Here is a 20,716-nt window from a genome sequence, read left to right as displayed (position 1 = left end):
GGTAATAACAATGCACCAAAGAACCCTCCTCACCACCAACAATGAAAAAGGAAGGAACAAAAGCATGAAGCGGTGTAAGCAGCAAAGCCAGAAAATACATGCTATAGATGTGGGGAAAAGGGCATTGGTCACGTACATGTCGTACGCCAAAGTACCTGGTTGAGCTGTATCAAGCCTCCCTAAAGAAGACAGAGAAAAATGCTGAAGCAAATTTTATTTCTGAAGATAATTTAGACTTCATGCATTTGGATATAGCTGATTACTTTGCACTCCCAGAAGGAGAAACAAGTCATATGATCGGTGGTGAATCTGTAGAAATGTAAATATTTTAATTTTGGTTGTTTGTAATAGATAGTATGGTTATGTAATTATTGTACATAAATAAAAGTTATGCTTTGATAATAATATTTACTATAACATATTTTATTTATGTCATTTTGAAGAATATAGATAATCCTCAAATTATGCTTAGATCAAAGACCAATCATGAAGATATTTGTGTGATTGATAGTGGAATAACTCATGCCATATTCAAGGATCAGAAATACTTTTCTTATTTGCATAAGGAAAAAAAAATGTTTCAACAATTTCTCGTAATATAAGTTTGATTGAAGGTTCTGGAAGAACCATTATATTTCTGTCTAAAGGAACAAAACTTATAATAGATAATGCATTATTCTCCTCCAAGTCCCGAAGAAACTTGATGAGTTTTATAAATATCTGCCGAAATGGGTATCATATTGAGACGACTGATGAAATGAATATGGAATATCTTTGTATTACAAAGAATGTTTTTGGCCAGAAGTGTATTGTAGAAAAGTTACCAACTTTATCTTCTAGCTTATACTATTCAAAGATTAGTACAGTTGAAGCACACTCTATCGTAAACCAGAAGTTTACTGATTCAAATATTTTTGTGCTTTGGCATGACCGTTTGGGCCATCCTGGATCAATAATGATGAGACGAATTACTGAAAATTCGAGTGGACATCCATTAAAGAACCTGAAGATTCTTACAAATAATGAATTTTCTTGTGATGCTTGTTATCAAGGCAAAATGATCACTAGACCATCACCAATGAAGGTTGACATTGAATCCCATGCCTTTTTAGAACTTATACATGGGGATATATGTTGACCTATTCATCCACCAAGTGGGTTGTTTAGATATTTTATGGTCCTAATAGATGCATCTTCAAGATGGTCTCATGTGTGCCTACTATCATCTCACAACCTGGCGTTTGCAAAGCTATTAGCCCAAATAATTCGATTAAGGGCATAATTCCCAGATTATCCTATAAAGGCTATTCGCCTTGATAATGCTAGAGAATTCTCATCTCAAGCTTTTGATGATTACTGTCTATCAGTTGGGATAAAAGTTGAACATCCTGTAGCTCATGTTCATACTCAAAATGGCCTTGCAGAGTCATTTATTAAACGCCTACAATTGATAGTAAGACCACTACTTATGAAAATAAAATTGCCCACTACCGTTTGGGGCCATGCTATCTTGCATGCAGCATCACTTATCCGTCTCAGACCGACACATTATAATAAATATTCTCCGTCACAATTAGTTTTTGGTCATGAACCAGATATTACTCATCTACGAATTTTTGGATGTGCTGTATATGTGCCAGTAGCACCACCACAACGCAGTAAGATGGGCCCGCAGAGAAGGTTAGGAATATATGCCGGGTTTGAATAATCGCTTGCTTCCTAGTCGAAGGCATCGCTGAAAGAAAACAATGTGAATATTAGATATGAACACTTACGACTCAACTCTACGCACGATCTAGATTTAGGAAGAAGGTAACAACCCTAGATGTCATGTAGCCTCCTGATTATAAATGTGGCGCGCTACACATCCATAATCAAAACTCTACTAGACACGGCTCATAGACAACCCCTAGGACAGACTTGCTCTGATACCAAGTTTGTCACGACCCAACTGGAGGGTCATGACTAGCACCCGGGCCATACTTGCCGAGCACCAACGTACATTTTATCTAACCTTCCTTATTATCTTTAAGGGCCGACAAGATCAATATAAATGGTAGACATGGATCATGAACATCCAACAATGAAAGATAATGTCATGAACATACATAACATGGGACGACAAGACTGTCAAGAAACTATATATAAGGTACGAGCTACCATGAGTCGACACCTGTCTATGAGCCTCTAAAAGAACATAAGTGCTACAACATTGCCGGAACAGGGCCCCGACATACCCATAAGGTCTATAACAAAAATGCATACCAAGACCACGGCAAGTCTGGAGAAGGGATCTCGCCAATAACCGCTGAACTGGACAGCCTACTGTGGTGGGGGAGCTACGTCTACCTGTCTATCAGGACCTGCAGCACGACATGCAGCGTCCACAAATAAAAAGGACGTCAGTACGAATAAAGTACTGAGTATGTGAGGCAAGAAAGCATAAGTAAGAACAGTAATGTAAACACGGATAGAGAATATACAACCTGTGACATCTGGGTACCTCTGAGGGCTACTGACATGAAATACATGATACATACATATATATATACATAAACGTTTAAAACATATGCCTTTGTGGGCATCATCATCATCATATCGTACCCGGCCATAATAGGCTCGGTAAAATGTACCCGGCCATCATAGGGCTCGGTAGAATCGTACCCGGCCACGTGGAGCTCGGTAAAACCCAACTGATCAGTGGTTGCACAATAGGTGCCATACCCGGCCAACTATAGCGCGGCTCGGTAGAGTAAAATAGATACATATATATGATGCATGCTGGACTCATTGGAATCACATTTTGAACCTTTCGGAGTGACGTAAGGTCGGTATCCTTCGTACACGTTATTAGGATTAACTCTTCATCAAGAATCTTATAAGAATCAGGAACTACCAACAACATTGATAATATAAGAATAAGAGAAGTAACATCAATATCAATCGTTTCATAAGAAGGGCAGCAATGTAAGTACTGCTAGCTTCTAAGAGTAGAGTATCTTTGGGAGCTCGTTCATTACATTATGTACAATTGGAGTCGTGCAAAAGAATGAAGGGGATAGACTCACATACCTTGTATATACTGCCCAACCTCAAGCTATGCAAATATCACGACTCCTTAGTCTACAATAAGACAAATGACACTATCATTATCGTTTAAGCGTCGTAACTATTATGTATCGACCACAACCTATTTTACGATGAAACGGACAGCACCTCCCCTATTTATATGACTTCCCACAAGTCAATACAATCACCAAACAGCCCAAACAACATCATTAATAATCATATTGAGCCTCCAAAATAGTCCACCAACCAACAACATTACTACCAAGCTTTTCGATATATATTTCACAAGTTCTAGCTTCAACGACTTAGCTGCAACTTGGATAATCTTAAATATATATAGAGTAAGAGGTTCCTTACCTTTAAACAGAAAGAACAACTCCAATTTGACCTTAATTTTCCACGAAATATCCCTTCAATTCTGCCACAAGAACAAGGAAGCGAAACTAGCAATTAATTCGGGTTTTTCGGCACTAGAATTACTTTAGAAGACTTGAAATCACCTAGGGTTGATATTAAAAACTTGAAGGTGTATTTACAGGACATAAAACACTTAAAACAACCTCCCACACGAGCTGGAACAACACAAAAATCAGCAACAACAAGAAGAACAAGAAACTTACTAGCGCCACGGGATTCCCGACATTTGATTTGTGTTGTTTGCCCTTTGTTTGGGTCTTGGATCATGAGAGAACCTTGAGAGACTGTTTTTAGGGTTATAAGGTCTGAATATACTGAAACATAATGACTTAAAACGGGGTTGAGGTATCTTATATATGTCCATATGCCTTAAACCGCCTTTGTGGGCCCCATAGAGAGCAGCTTGGCGCACTCTCGCGAAAACGCGAATATCTCTCTATTCCGAGATCGTATCAATGAACGGTTTAATGCGTTGGAAACTAGACTCATAGATCTTCAATTTTATAGGTAGATCACCCCATAATTCCAAGCACATTGGGAGAAAAATGCAGTAACATTTGACCTAAAGTTTAAGTAAAATTATAAACCTAAGTTGCGACAACTTTTATCAACTTTTGTTTCATAACTCGCTTGACTTCAAGACTTATGATGCGGATATTATATGATTCAAATACATTAAAACAAGACCTCTTGGGATAGTAAATCACCTCTAGTGTTATCCGAAAATACGGGTTACAACATCCTTGATTCGTTTAACTTCAAATACTTGTTAACCACTCTTATACACCCTTGTATCGTTTAAGACCAATAGGATTAACTTCTTATCATCTCAAAGATAATCTCTTCTTGGATTTACATCGACTACCTTACGGCGTGATCTATGATATGCGAATTTGGGTTGTAACACCCTCTCCCCCTTAGGAACATTCGTCCTCGAATGTAAGGGTTTATGAGGTGTCTAACTCATCGTGGATTCCGACGGAGATTTCCGGCTGAGTTTCCCCCATAAAATGGACACTAGCCATCTAAGTCGCATATCCCTGCAGAGAATATGCCTATCCAAATTGATGTCCCAGCAGGACCATCTACTAGCATGAGAGCTAGTGAACCTAAAGATTCGCTTTTGGGTTCTAAGGATCGAAATCCTAGAAAAAAAAAATCGACAAATGATCAAAATGATATTATGAAGAGATCTTCTGAATAGACCCAAGATCTGATTAGTTCTGAGATTCCTGAAGAAATCAATGAACCCGAGGCTCAAGTGAGTGAGGAACTTTTAATAAGTTCTACTGGTGATGTGATTAATTTAAATCTATCTGAAATAGTGGTGGATAATATATTTGCATATAATGTTGCACTTAACATTATGCAAGATAGTGAGAATCTTGAACCGCGATCTGTCAAGGAATGTCGACAAAGATCTGATTGGCTAAAATTGCAAGAGTCAATTCAATCGGAATTAAAGTCACTTGCTAAAAGAGAGGTCTTTGGACCAGTAGTCCAAACACCTGCTGGTATAAAGCCAGTTGGTCATAAATGGGTTTTTGTGTGAAAAAGGAATGATAAAAATAAAGTTGAAAGATACAAGGCCCGCCTTGTTGCACAAGGATTCTCACAACGACCTGGAGACGATTATGAAGAAACATATTCACCAGTTATGGATGCCATAACATTTTGATATCTCATCAATTTAGCCTTACGTGAAAGGCATAAAATACATCTAATGGATGTGGTTACATCTTATCTGTACGGGTCACTTGATAATGAAATTTACATGAAAATTCATGAAGGATTTAAAATGCCTGAAGCATATTCAAAATCTTGGGAAATGTACTCAATCAGATTACAAAGATCTTTGTACGGTTTAAAGCAATCTGGGCGCATGTGGTATAATCGCCTAAGTGAATATTTGCTGAAAGAGGGTTACATAAATGATGTTATTTGTCCATGTATTTTTATAAAAAAAATGGCTTCAGAATATGTTATACTTGCTATTTATGTTGATGACATAAATCTTGTTGGAACTTCAGAAAAGTTCCAAAAGGAAATTGAATATCTTAAGAAAGAATTTGAGATGAAAGATCTTGGAAAGACAAAACTTTGTCTTGGTCTGCAAATTGAATATTTAGCGGACGAGATCTTTATCCATCAATCTGCCTATACAGAAAGGGTCTTAAAACGTTTTTACATGGACAAAATGCACGCATTGAGTACACCAATAGTTGCTCGATCACTTGAAGTGAATAAAGATTTGTTCCGACCTCCAGAAGAGGATGAGGGACTCCTTGGTCCCGAAGTACCCTATCTCAGTGCAATTGGTGCACTAATGTATCTTGCTAATACTACAAGGCCTGACATAGCATTTTCTGTTAATTTACTAGCAAGATATAGTTCTTCTCCTACACGGATACATTGGAACGGGATTAAGCATATATTGCGATATTTAAAGGGAACTCTTGATATGAGTTTGTTTTATGCTAACAAAGATAGTGCAGATCTTGTTGGTTATGCAGATGCAGGTTATTTATCTGATCCCCATAAATCTAGATCTCAAACCGGGTACGTTTTTACATGTGGAGGTACTATCATATCATGGCACTCCACAAAGCAATCTATTGTTGTTACTTCTTAAATCATGCTGAAATAATAGCTATTCATGAAGCAAGTAGGGAATGCGTATGGTTGAGATCAATAATTTATTTTATTCGAGAAAAATATAATTTGGAATGTGAGATAAGACCCACAATTTTATGCGAATACAATGCTGCATGCATAGCCCAATTGAAGGGAGGATTTATAAAAGGTAATAGAACGAAACACATTTCACCAAAGTTATTCTATACACACGATCTTCAGAAAAATGGTGACATTGATGTGCAATAAATCCGTTCAAGTGACAATCCGACATATTTATTCACTAAATCTTTACCAACTTCAGCTTTTAAGAAGATGGTATACAAGATTGGAATACGGAGACTTAAATATTTGAAACAAGATTTTCATCAGGGGGAGTAAAATACGCGATGTACTCTTTTTTCTTTACTAAGATTTTTTCCCACAGGGTTTTCCTTATAAGGTTTTTAATGAGGCAGCTAGCAATGCGTATTACTAAATATGTGTACTCTTTTTCCTTCACTAGGATTTTTTTTCACAGGATTTTTTCCTAGTAAGGTTTTAATGAGGCACATTATCTTGTAATGAATATCCAAGGGGGAGTGTTATAAATATATTATATTATGGATGTTCATTTAGTACTCCGTTGTAAATAAACTTCCAGAAGAAGCTTATCCATATGAAACTTCACCGTAAATATGTTTATCTATTTAGTACTCTATTGGAAATAAGCCTCCTGAAAAAGCTTATTATTTCGGTACTCCGTTATGGAGATTATCTATATCTGGCACAACAGCTTAGAGTAACAGCTTATACAACAGCTTACAAGCAGCTTACACAGCAGCTTGCAGTAGCAGCTTACACAACAGCTTCCTTTCTTCTATAAATAGAGGAGAATTCAGCTCATTATGTACATAAGTTTGAAGTTTGAATAATATATCAGTTTCTCTCTATACTTGTCTTTTCTTTACTGTCTTTATTTTATAACAAGGGGGATCTTTATTTGAAATTATATATTTAATTATGTCATTAAGGGCTGGTTAAATCTTTAGTAGGGGATAAAGATCCAAGCAATATTTTTCAATAATTACTTTCCCCGAAAAAATTTCAAACGATTTTGTATCATTGAAAGAGGCGATAAATTTAGTGACGACATTATCTTTGATAATTCTTCATAGGAATTTATGAATTATGTTTGTACATAATTATTTCATACCTATCAATGCGTGAAATATCATATTTTTAAAATGTGGATTGCATGTTAGTAATATGAAGTTATTTCTTGGAATGTGACGGAACATGAGAAGAGAAATAATATTTACAAATTAAAGATAAATTAAAATTACAATTTTTCATGAAAAATGTTCATTTGATGTACCATATGAACAAATTAATGTAATATTTGCAATTTATAATTTTAAAATATAGGTATTGATCATACAATTGTTATTTTATGGGAAAATATTGCTTAGAATGACGGTGAAAACAATCAAATCCTTGGTTTTGTGATGTTAGAGTCTCAATTTATAGGTATTATGCCAACATATTTATGTATTGTATCATATTTTATGGCCTAGCGTGATACATTTTTTTATATGTTTATGTTTGGCATTTACTAACGGCAGAGAATTAATCAATTTTCAATGTTAGAATATATTTACCACAATGTGTTTTCTCACAAGAGCAAGGTGGGGAGTTCTTGGAGGGAGGGAGCCGAGAGTCTATCGGAAACAGCCTCTCTACCTCAGGGTAGGGGTAAGGTCTGCGTACAAACTACCCTCCCTAGACCCCACTAGTGGGATTATACTAGGTTGTTGTTGTTGTTATTGTTGTAATGTGTTTTCTCATATGGCTAACTTTAAGTTACACTTTTCAGAGAGATATCTATTTCAACAACAAGAGTTTTTGTTATGATAGAGCAACCTAAACAGATGAAACGGACATTTACCATGAATATCGTCCATTAAAGGTATTATATAAGATACAATTCATTTCATGTTTGTACTTTATAAAATAAAAAAAAATAAAGATCATATGTATCTAATCAAACTTTGATTGTTCATTGCGTAGGTTGAAACGATATCCAATTATCTTTACTTCTATAAATAAGCCACCATACTACGATGCACATTCACAAGATCTTGTACTTTTTTCTTTCATGTATAATTAATTACTCTTAACTTTATTTTAATAAATATTGAGATTATTTTATATATCATGGACAATATGACTTGACAAACACGTGCAACGCACGTGCTGAGAAATTAATATATACATATATGTACACAATATTTAATTGATTTAACATCGTAAATTGTAATATATATATATATATATATATACACACACACACACATACACATACATACACACACACACACACACACACACATATATATACACACACACACACACACACACACACACACACACACACACATATATATATATATATATATATATATATATATATATATATATATATATATATATATATATATATATATATATATATATCACGACCCAAAATCCACTATAGGTCGTGATGGCGCCTAACACCGCCGTTAGGCAAGCCAATAGTGATTGATCAATTTAATTACTCATTCTAGTACTTTAAAGTCATTTTTTTATTCATTAAATATTATGAAATAGAATTTACACGAATTACAATAATGAACGACCCGTAGGAACCCCTAAAATCCGTTGTCATAAGTGCATGAGTATCAACTAGGAAATATAATTAAATGCAACATTTATCTGGAGTACAAATTAGATAGAGGAATATAAATAACTCTGATGAAGACTCTGCAGGTTGCGGATCGTAACATGAAATGCAGCTCATAGTAAAGTCCCCGCAATAGCCACGCCTCTGCGCCCAAAAAACCACCAGACATATATGTACCTGCACAAAAAGTACAGCAAGTGTAGCATGAGTACGTAAATCCACGCATACCCAGTAAGTATCTAGCCTAATCCCAGAGAAGTAGTGACGAGGGGTCAACATCAACACTTACTAGTGATCCAATAAGATAGATACAATAGAATGTAAACAGATGTGAGTCAGAGAATATAAACGAAATAACTAGTATAAATACGTGGTAAAATTCGCCTCTCGGCAATAACTCAAACTCTCAGCTAGTAGTTACCTCTTCAATTGGAGTATATATAATGGACCTCACCATATGGGTCGCCACAGTTCAAATCAGGAAAACTCACAGATATACTGCCTTCTTTTAAATTATTATGCACAATTTCATAAGAGTAATTTATAAAAATGCCGAGGCGTACGTCCCGATCCATCATAACCGTGGTAAACCTGGCATAGCCAGCGTCACGGTCTTAGCGTGACAATCAAGAATAGCATAATGGGGAGATAACCAGTCCATGCCTAAGATAACATCAAAATCTACCATACTGAGCAATAATAAATCGGCCCTGGTCTCAAAACCACTAAGAGCAATCAAATACGACTGATACATGCAGTCCACAACAAGAGAATCTCCCACAAGAGTAGACACATAAAAAGGGGAACTCAAAGAATCCCAAGATACGCCCAATTATGGGACAAAATAAGAGGACATATAGGAATACGTAGAGCCTGGGTCAAACAATGCCGACGCATCTCTATGACAGACGGGAAAAATACCTGTAATGCCAGAGTCGGAAGCAACTGCCTCTGTACAAGCCGAAAGAGCATAATACCTGGCCTGGCCTCCCCCTCTAGGGCGACCTCGACCTCCACCTCGAGCTGGCTGAGCAGGTGGGGCGGTAGCTGGTGCTAGAATCATGGCCCGAGGACACGGTGGAGCACATGATGGTTGAAAGGTCTGTGGAGGTGCAACCCTCCTAAGTCTGGGGCAATCCCTCACCATATGGCAGGTGTCGCCACACTTAAAATAACCCATCGGAGGGCGTGGCCACTGTGACTGACTCGGGCCAGGTCTGCTGGATTTGCCGCTAAAAGTACCCCGAGCAGGAGGCACACTAGATACTGGCGGTGCATAATAAAGCTCCTGGGGCCTAGAAGGGGGTGGAACACCACCGGCGGCTGGAAGAGCTGAATGAACGGGGAGACCCACATAACCCCTACCATGGCGAGCTGCTGGGGCACGAGCTCCAGAATAAGAACTAGTCTCTCGAGACCTCTTGGCCTCTCTCTCCTCTCGGTCTCTGGCAAGCATGCCCTCCAATCTCCTAGCAATACTCACAACCTGCCGATAAGGAATATCCATCTCCATCTCCCTGACCATACTAATCCTGATACTGGGGTGGAGTCCCTCAATGAACTGTCGAACCCTCCCTTGAACTGTGGCAACCAAGGCCGGTGCATGTCTGGCCAAATCACTGAAGCAGACTGCATACTCTGACACAGTCATAGCACCTTGGCGCAGCTGCTCAAACTCCGCGCGCCATGAGTTCCTAAGGCTCTGAGGGACATAGTCCCTCAAAAATATGTCCGAAAACTGAGTCCATGTAAGTGAAACTGCCTCATCCGGACTACTCAACTCATAAGTACGCCACCACTGATAGGCTGCTCCTCTAAGCTGGTAAGTGGTAAAAGAAACCCCACTCATCTCCGCTATGCCTATAGTACGGAGAATATGATGACACTCCTCCAGAAAACCCTGAGCATCATCTGTAGATAATCCGCTGAAGGTAGGTGGGTGGTACTTGTACCTCTCAAGTCTGAGATGCTCTGCCTCATAAGCGGCTGTCCTAGTCTCGTGCTGCACCGGAGCTACTGGCGGTATAGGAATGAACTCTGGGGCTTGATCAACTCGGACCCTCTGCTTAGGAGTACAGGATGCGGGAGTCTGTGTCCCTCCCCCGGCCTGAGATGTGGCGGGAGCTAGAGGGATCAATCCAGCCTGAGCTAAAGTGCTGAACATGCTCATGAACTGGGCTATAGTCTTTTGGAGGGCTGGTGCAACAATAGGAATCTCCGGTGCCTGCCCTCCAGCTGGAACTGCTGGGGGCTCCTCTGTGGCAGCTCACGCGGGTGCTCTGGCTGCACTGCATGGACGTACTCTACCCTGACCCCGGCCTCTGCCGGCTCTAGCAGGGGGCGCGGGTGCCTGGTCGTCAGATCCTCCGGTACGGGTCCTCACCATATGTGAGAAAGAATAAAATAGAGAATTTTTAGAATTTGATGCCAATAACTCGCACGACAAGGAATCAAAAGAAGTATGTTTGTTCCTAACAGTTCCATAGCCTCCCGAAGATAAGTATAGATGTCTCCGTACCGATCCGCGAGACTCTAATAAACTGGCTTGTGACTCACGAAATCTATGAAACTAGAGCTCTGATACCAACTTGTCACGACCCAAATTCTCCCTCCGTGAAAACGTCGTGACGACACCTAGTCTCTACGACTAGGTAAGCCTAACACTTGCGGATATGAAATGAAAAATATGAAAATTCAACAAATAACAATAACAGATATTTTAATAAGCAATTGAGATGCCGCTCGGCATATACAATAATCAACTCTCGAAATATGCATGACATACCCAAGACACGAAACACTGTATGTCATAAGCTTCTTTGAAGTTCTAACTGTTCTATATATCACTGTCTATAGAAATAAGAGAAGAATCAACATAGAGGGATAAAGGGGGACTCCGAGGATCTGCGGTTACGGGCATATGTACCTTGAAGTTCTCCGAAACAACAACAACTGCAACTAAGGATAAGGCTGGTAAAAGGAACTTGGATCTCACATGAAACACATGTGCTGGAAAGGGCGTGAGTACACCACAGTAGTACCCAGTAAGTGCCGAGCCTAACCTCGGTCGAGTAGTGATAAGGTCAGGTTAGGCCCACTAGTATATAATAATAAAAACAGGAGAATAAGCAGTATAATAAGAGACTATGGTTCAATGAAGGAAAGCACAGTGAAATAACATAACAGTGCATGGAATTAAGCGACAGAGGATCTCCCGAGATACCGTCTCGTAGTCCCAAAAGTAAATATGCAGGGAGAACTCCCGAGGTACCGCCTCGTAGTCTCAAAGTAAATGTGCAGGGGGATCTCGCGGGATACCGTCCCATAGTCCCAAAAGTAAATATCCAGGTGGATCTCCCGGGATACCGTCTCGTAGTCCCAAAAGTAAATATGCAGGGGGATCTCCCGGGATACCGTCCCATAGTCCCAAAGTAAATACACAGCGCAATCAATTACAAACGACAAGTACAGTAAGAGAAATCTACAGTCTAGACTAAGTACAAGTCGGGAAAGAAGTAGGAATTCAATAGGCATGCTGCAAAGTGTTCAATTAAGCAAATAAGGCACGTAGACATGTTATTCTAATCTAACAAGGTAACTACGCATGCTAGTATATTCAATTAAGGTGGAGACAGGGAATTTCTCAGTAAAAAAAATTAGGTTTTTCAACAAATAGCCCGTGTACGCACTCGTCATCTCGTGTACACGACGCACACACAGTAAAATCAGTACCAAATCCTAAGGGGATTTCCTCTACATAAGGTTAGGCAAGCCACTTACCTCAAACCAAGCTCAATCAATCCGTAACAATGCTCTTTCCACGAATATCGGGCTCCGAATGGTCCAAATCTAGCCAAAATCAATTACATACCACAAATACAACTATAAGAATTAATCTAATTAACGAAATCAAAGCTAAAGCAAGAAATTGGAAAATCGCCCTAAAAAGCCTCCCGAGGCCCACGTCTCGGAATCGAGTAAAATTCACCAAATATTAACACCCATTCACTCACGAGTTTACTCGTACCAAAATTATCCAAATCCAATGTCAAAATCTCAATCAAAACCCAAAAATCTTGGTTGAAAAACTTCTTCCCATTTTTCCCAATTTTCAACCCAAATCCGAAATTTAATGATGAAATTAATTATAGTTCAATGGGATATAACCAAAATCAAGCGTAGAATCATTACCCAATCGATATCTTTGAAAATCCCCTAAACTCTCGTCCAAATCCGAGCTCCCAAACTCAAGTTTTGATAAAAATGGCCACACCCTCGCTTTTGAAATGTTTAATACTGCCGAGTGATTCCTTAATCGCGATCACGAAAATAGCCTCGCGATCGCGAAGAACAACTTTGCTTCCCCAGAAATTAACTCTACGCGAACGCGTAAAACACCACGACAACGCGATGCTCTGACTCTCATACTTGCACGATCGCGAACAACCCTACGCGTTCGCGGTGAGCAAAGTGCGTGGCCCAGCTTTGGTCCACTTAACCCTACGCAGAGGGTCCACTTAACCATCTGCGTTCGCGAAGCACCACCTCACTTCACTACGCGTTCGCATGCCCCTATCTGCGAATGTGAAGAACAATTCCATCCTCTCGCCCAGCTAGCTTACGGGATCGCAGATCACCCCACGTGATCGTGTTGAAGGAAAACAGAACTCAGACACCAGAAAACATCAGCAACCCCCAAAGTCCAAAAATCGATCCGCTGGGCATTCGAAACACACCTGAGGCTCCCGAGACCTCAACCAAACATACCAACCAGTCCTAAATCACCATACGAACTTAGTCGAGCCCTCAAATTACATCAAACAATGCTAAAATCATGAATCACCCTCCAATTCAAACTTAATGAACTTGAAACTTCAAATTTCCAAAACCGATGTCGAAACTTATCAAACCACGTCCGATTGACTTCAAATTTTGCACACAAGTCATATTCAACATTACGAACCTATGCCAACTTCTGGAATCGGAATTTGACCCCGGTATCAAAATTCTTCTACCAATCCAAATCTCCAAAACTTTGACTTTTGCCATTTTAAGCCTAAATGAGCTATAGACCTCTAAAACACTATCCGGACACGCCCCTAAGTCCAAAATCATCTAACGGAGCTAACAGAATCGATGGAACTCCATTCCGGAGTCGTCTACACACAGTTCCGACTACGGTCCAAATCATAAGACTTAAACCTCCATTTAGGGACTAACTGTCCCAAAACACTCCAAAAACCAAAATGAAACCTCCTGGCAAGTCATAATAGCAGAAATAGATATGGGAGAAGGAATTAATAGGGGATCAGATATATAGCTCTCAAAACGACCGGTCGGGTCGTTACATCTTTCCCTTCTTAAAATAATCGTTCGTCCTCGAATGAGTATAAAGACATACCTGAAGTGGTGAAAAGATGAGGATAACGGCTACGCATAACATGCTCGGTCTCCCAAACGGCTGAACCCTTCACTGAACCTTCACGGAAGCTATGTTCTTTGACCTAATCTTTCGCACTTGCCTGTCTAAAATAGCCACTGGCTCCTTGACATAAGATAGATCCTTGTCCAACTGGACTGAGCTCAAATCCAACACATGAGCCGGATCGCCGTGATACTTCCGGAGCATAGAAACATGAAATACTGGGTGGATCCCTGTAAGACTGGGATGCAAGGCAAGCTCATAAGTAGCCTCCCCAATGCGACGCAATACCTTAAATGGGCCGATAAACTATGGGCTCAGTTTTCCCTTCTTTTCGAACCTCATAATGCCCTTCATAGGCGAAACCCGGAGCAAGACCCGCTCTCCAATCATGAATGCAACATCGCAAACCTTCCGGTCTGCATAGCTCTTCTGTCTGGACTGGGCTGTGTGAAGTCGATCCTGAATCACCTTCACCTTATCCAGGGCATCCTGAACCAAGTCTATACCCAATAATCTAGCCTCGCCCGGCTCGAACCAACCCAATGGGGACCGACACCTCCTACCATACAGAGCCTCATACGGTGCCATCTGGATGCTCGACTGATAACTGTTGCTGTAGGCAAACTCAGTAAGTGGTAAGAGTTGATCCCAAGCACCCCCAAAATCTATCACACAAGCGCGGAGCATATCTTCCAGTATCTGAATAGTGCGCTCGGACTATCCGTCTGTCTGAGGGTGAAATGTTGTGCTCGACTCAACCCGAGTACCCAGCTCTTGCTGTACAGCCCTCCAGAACCGTGATGTAAACTCCATACCCCGATCAGAGATGATAGAATCCGATATGCCATGAAGCCTGGCGATCTCGCTGACGTAAATTCGAGCCAACTGCTCGAAAGAATAAGTAGTAATCACAGGAATGAAATGAGCTGACTTGGTCAGCTTATCCACAATCACCCAAACTGCATCAAACCTCCGCTGAGTCCGTGGGAGTCCAACAACAAAATCCATAGTGATCCGCTCCCATTTCCGCTTTGAAATCTCTAACTTCTGAAGCAACCCACCCGGCCGTTGATGCTCATACTTCACCTGCTGGCAATTTAGGCACCAAGCCACATACTCCACTATGTCCTTCTTCATCCTCCTTCACCAGTAATGCTGCCTCAAGTCCTGATACATCTTCGCGGCAGCCGGATGAATAAAGTACTGCGAGCTATGAGCCTCCTGAAGAATCAACTCAAGCAAACCATCTACATTAGGCACTCATAGCCTTCCCTGCATCATCAATACGCCATCATCCCCAATAGTGACCTCCTTAGCATCACCGTGTTGAACTATGTCCTTAAGGACAAGCATGTGGGGGTCATCATACTGATGCTCCCTGATACGATCATAAAGGGAAGATCGAGAGACCACACAAACCAATACTCGTCTCGGCTTAGAAATATCCAATCTAACAAATTGGTTGGCTAAGGCCTGAACATCCAATGCTAAGGGTCTCTCTACTACTGGAAGATATGCTAAACTACCCAAACTCTACGCCCGGTGACTCAAAGCATCGGCCACCATATTGAGCTTCCCCGGGTGGTACAAAATGGTGATATCATAATCCTTAAGTAGCTCCAACCACTTCTGCTGATGCAAATTAAGATCCTTTTGCTTGAACAGATGCTGCAAACTCTGATGATCAGTGTAAATCTCAAAAGGGACACCGTACACGTAGTGCCGCCAAATCTTCAGGGCATGAACAATAGCTGCTAACTCAAGGTCGTGGACAAGATAGTTCTTCTCACACACCTTTAGCTGTCTGGATGCATAGGCAATCACTCTACTGCCCTGCATCAACACCGCGCCAAGACCAGTCCGCGATGCATCATAATATACAGTGTAGGACCTTGAACTTTTAGGCAATACCAAAACTAGGGCTGTAATCAAAGCTGTCTTGAGCTTCTGAAAGCTCTCCTCACACTCCTCTGTCAACCTGAACGGAGCACCCTTCTGGGTCAGCCTGGTCATAGGTGCTGCAATAGATGAGAATGCCTATACAAAGCGACGGTAATACCTCACCAAACCAAGAAAATTACGGATCTCCGTAGCCGATGACGGTCTAGGCCAACTCTGCACTGCTTCCACCTTCTTCGGATCCACCTTGATACCATCACTCGATATTACATGGCCCAAGAATGCCACTGAGTCTAGCCAAAACTCACACTTAGAAAATTTTGCATATAACTTCTTTTCTCTCAAGGTCTGAAGCACAGTCCTCAGGTGTTGCTCATGATCGTCCCGAGCACGGGAGTACAACAGAATGTCGTTAATAAACACAATGACGAAAGAGTCAAGATATGGCCAGAACACACTATGCATCAAGTGCATAAAGGCTGCTGGGGCATTGGTTAGCCCAAAAGACATAACCAGAAACTCATAGTGACCATATCGTGTCCTGAAAGCAGTCTTCGGGATATCTGGCTCCCGAGTCTTTAACTGATGATAGCCTGAACGTAAGTCAATCTTGGAGAAAACTCTGGCACCCTATAACTGATCAAATAAGTCATCAATACGAGACAATGGATACATGTTCTTCACTGTAACTTTGTTCAGCTGGCGATAATCAATACATATACGCATAAAACCATCTTTTTTCTTCACAAACAAAACAGGAGCACCCCAAGGTGACACACTGGGCCGAATGAAGCCCTTATCAAGCAACCCCTACAACTGCTCCTTCAACTCCTTCAACTCAGGAGGAGCCATACGATATGGAGGAATAGAGATACCAAAATCAATATCTCTGTCGGGCGGCATGCCCGGAAGATCAACTGCAAACACATTTGGAAAGACCCTCACTACTGGGACTGACTCAACTGTAGGGGTATCAATACTGACATCTCTCACATAAGCTAGATACGCATCACACGCATTCTCAACCATTCGTTGAGCTTTAAGAAAAAAAATAACTCAGCTGGGAGTATACTCTAAGGTACCTCTCCACTCTAATGGTGGTAAACCTGGCATAGCCAGCGTCACAGTCTTAGCGTGACAATCAAGAATAGCATAATGGGGCGATAACGAGTCCAAACCCAAGATAACATCAAAATCTACCATGTTGATCAATAATAAATCGGCTCTGGTCTCAAAACCACTAAAGAGCAATCAAACACGACCGATACACGCGGTCTACAACAAGAGAATCTCTCACAGAAGTAGACACATAAACATAGGAACTTAATGAATCCCGAGATACACCCAAATATAGGGAAAAATAAGTGGATACATAGGAATACGTAGAGCCTGGGTCAAATAATGCCGACGCATCTATATGACAGACAGGACCAATACCTGTAATGACAGATTCGGAAGCAACTGCCTATGTACAGGCCAGAAGAGCATAATACCTGGCCTAGCCTCCCCATCTAGGGAGACCTCGACCTCCCCGACCTCTACCTTGAGCTGGCTGAGCAGGTGGGGCGGTAGCTGGTGCTGGAATCATGGCCTGAGGACCCGGTGGAGCATGTGGTGGCTGAGAAGTCTGTGGAGGTGCAACCCTCCTAAATCTGGGGCAATCCCTCACCATATGGCAGGTGTCTCCACACTCAAAACAACCCCTCGGAGGGCGTGGCTGCTGTGACTTGCTCGGGCCAGGTCTGCTGGATTGGCCGCTAAAAGTACCCCGAGCAGGAGGCACACTAGATACTGGCGGTGCATAATAAGGCTCTTGGGGCCTAGAAGGGGCTGGAACACCATTGGCGGCTGGAAGAGCTGAATGAATGGGGCGACCCACATAACCCCAACCATGACGAGCTGCTGGGGCACGAGCTCCAAAATAAGAACCAATCTCTCGAGACCTCTTGGCCTTTCTCTCCTCTCGGTCCTGAGCAAGCATGCCCTCCAATCTCCTAGCAATACTCACAACCTGCTGGTAAGTAATATCCATCTCCAGCTCTCTGACCATACTAATCCTGATACTAGGGTGGTGTCCCTCAATAAACCGTGGAACCCTTTCTCGAACTATGGCAACCAAGGCCGGTGCATGTCGGGCCAAATCACTGAAGCGGACTGCATACTCTGACAAAGTCATAGCACCCTGGCGAAGCTACTCAAACTCCGTGCGCCATGAGTACCTAAGACTCTGAGGGACATATTCCCTCAAAACCATGTCCGAAAACTGAGTCCACAACTGATAAGCTACTCCTCTAAGATGAGAAGTGGTAAAAGAAACCCCACTCATCTCCGCTACGCCCATAGTATGGAGAATATGATGACACTCCTCCAGAAATCCCTGAGCATCATCTGTAGCCAATTCGCTAAAGGTAGGTGGGTGGTACTTCTTGTACCTCTCAAGTCTGAGCTGCTCCACCTCAGAAGCGACTGTCCTAGTCTCGTGCTGAACCGGAGCTACCGGCGGTATAGGAATGAACTCTGGGGCCTGATCAACCTGAACCCTCTGCTCAGGATTATGGGCTGCGGGAGTCTGTGCCCCTCCCCCGGCCTGAGATGTGGCGGGAGCTAGTGGGATCAATCAAGCCTGAGCTAAAGTGCTGAACATGCTTATGAACTGGGCTAGAGTCTCGTGGAGGGCTGGTGCAGCAATAGGAATCTGTGGTACCTGCCCTCCAGCTGGAACTATTGGGGCTTCTCTATAGCAGCTCGCACGGGTGCTCTGGCTATACCGCGTGGCCGTTCTCTATCCCGGCCCCGGCCTCTGGCGGCTCTAGTAGGGGGCGCAGGTGCCTGGTTGTCAGATCCTCCGGTACGGGTCCTCACTATCTGTGAAAGAATAGAATAGAAATTTTTTAGAATTTTATGCCAATAACTCGCACGACAAGGAATCAAAAGAAGTATGTTTATTCCTAACAGTTCCATAGCCCCCCGAAGATAAGTACATACGTCTCCGTACCGATCTGCGAGACTCTAATAAACCGGCTTGTGACTCACGACACCTATGAACCTAGAGCTCTGATACCAACTTGTCACGAACCAAATTCTCCCTGGGTGAAACTTCGTGATGGCACCTAGTCTCTACGACTAGGTAAGCCTAACACTTGCAGAAATAAAATAAAAAACATAAAAATTTAACAACTAACAGTAACCGATATTTTAATAAGCAATTGAGATGCCGCTCGACATATACAATAATCCTCTCTCGGAATATACATGACACTCCCAAGACCCGGAACACCGTAAGTCACAAGCTTCTACGAAGTTCTACCTGTTATATACATCAATGTCTATAGAAATAAGAGAAGAATAATCATAGGGGGATAGAGAGGGACTCCAGGGATCTGCGGGCGCGGGAAGATGTACCTTGAAGTTCTCCGAAACAGCAACAACTGCAACTAAGGACGAGGCTGGTAAAAGGAACCTGGATCTACACACGAAAAACATGTGCAGGAAAGGGCGTGAGTACACCACAACAGTACCCAGTAAGTGCCGAGCCTAACCTCGGTCGAGTAGTGACAAGGTCAGGTCAGGCCCACTGGTATATAATAATAAAAATAGGAGAATAAGAAGTATAATAAGAGACTAAGGTTCAATGAAGGAAAGCACAGTAAAATAACATAACAGTGCACATAATTAAGCGACAGGGGATCTTTCGAGATACCGTCTCGTAGTTCCAAAAGTAAATATGCAGGGAGCACTCTCGAGGTACCGCCTCGTAGTCTCAAAGTAAATGTGTATGGGGGATCTCCCGGGATACCATCCCGTAGTCCCAAAAGTAAATATGCAGGTAGATCTCCCGGGATACCGTCCCGTAGTCCCAAAAGTAAATATGCGGGGGGATCTCCCGAGATACCGTCCCGTAGTCTCAAAGTAAATACACGTCGCAATTAATTACAAATGACAAGTACAACAAGAGAAATTCACAGTCTAGACTAAGTACAAGTCTGGAAAGAAGTAGAAATTCAATAGGCATGCTGCAAAGAGTTTAATTAAGCAAATAAGGCACGTGGACATGTTATTCTAAGCTAACAGGGTAACTACGCATGCTAGAATATTAAATTAAGGTGGAAACAGGTAATCTAATTAGTTATATACCATAAATACAACTATAAGAATTAATCTAATTAACGAAATCAAAGCTAAAGCAAGAAATTGAAAAATCGCCCTAAAAAGCCTCCCGAGGCCCACGTCTCGGAATCGAGTAAAAGTCACCAAATATTAACACCCATTCACTCACGAGTTCACTCGTACCAAAATTATCCAAATCCGATGTCAAAATCTCAATCAAAACCCAAAAATCTTAGTTGAAGAACTTCTTCCCATTTTTCCCAATTTTCAACCCAAATCCGAAATTTAATGATGAAATTAATTACAGTTCAATGGGATATAACCAAAATCAAGCGTAGAATCATTACCCAATCGATGTCTCTGAAAATCCCCCAAAATCACGTCCAAATCCGAGCTCCCAAACTCAAGTTTTGATAAAAATGGCCAAATCCTCGTTTTTGAAATGTTTAATACTGCCCAAT

General features: G+C 41.5%; 1 protein-coding gene across 1 annotated transcript; it reads left to right on the top strand.

Annotated features, from left to right (window-relative positions):
- Nucleotides 1–5,452: 5,452 nt before the first annotated feature.
- LOC138892248 (uncharacterized mitochondrial protein AtMg00810-like) lies at nucleotides 5,453–6,985 on the top strand. The gene is made up of 2 exons (XM_070175952.1): nucleotides 5,453–5,725; nucleotides 6,896–6,985. The coding sequence occupies exons 1-2, from the start codon at nucleotides 5,453–5,455 to the stop codon at nucleotides 6,983–6,985; spliced, it is 363 nt and encodes a 120-aa protein (XP_070032053.1).
- The last annotated feature ends 13,731 nt before the right edge of the window (nucleotides 6,986–20,716 follow it).

The sequence above is a fragment of the Nicotiana tomentosiformis genome, chromosome 5 (genome assembly GCF_000390325.3).
Source record: "Nicotiana tomentosiformis chromosome 5, ASM39032v3, whole genome shotgun sequence".
In the NCBI taxonomy this organism is placed as follows: domain Eukaryota; kingdom Viridiplantae; phylum Streptophyta; class Magnoliopsida; order Solanales; family Solanaceae; genus Nicotiana; species Nicotiana tomentosiformis.
This window is presented reverse-complemented; position numbering and strand designations above follow the sequence as displayed.

Excerpts from the sequence above, each read along its gene's own strand:
- LOC138892248 (XM_070175952.1), top strand. The coding sequence starts at position 5,453 with ATGGCTTCAGAATATGTTATACTTGCTATTTATGTTGATGACATAAAT. Across the intron at positions 5,726-6,895 it reads TAGTTGCTCGATCACTTGAA|CTTAGAGTAACAGCTTATAC; the intron begins GTGAATAAAGAT and ends CTGGCACAACAG.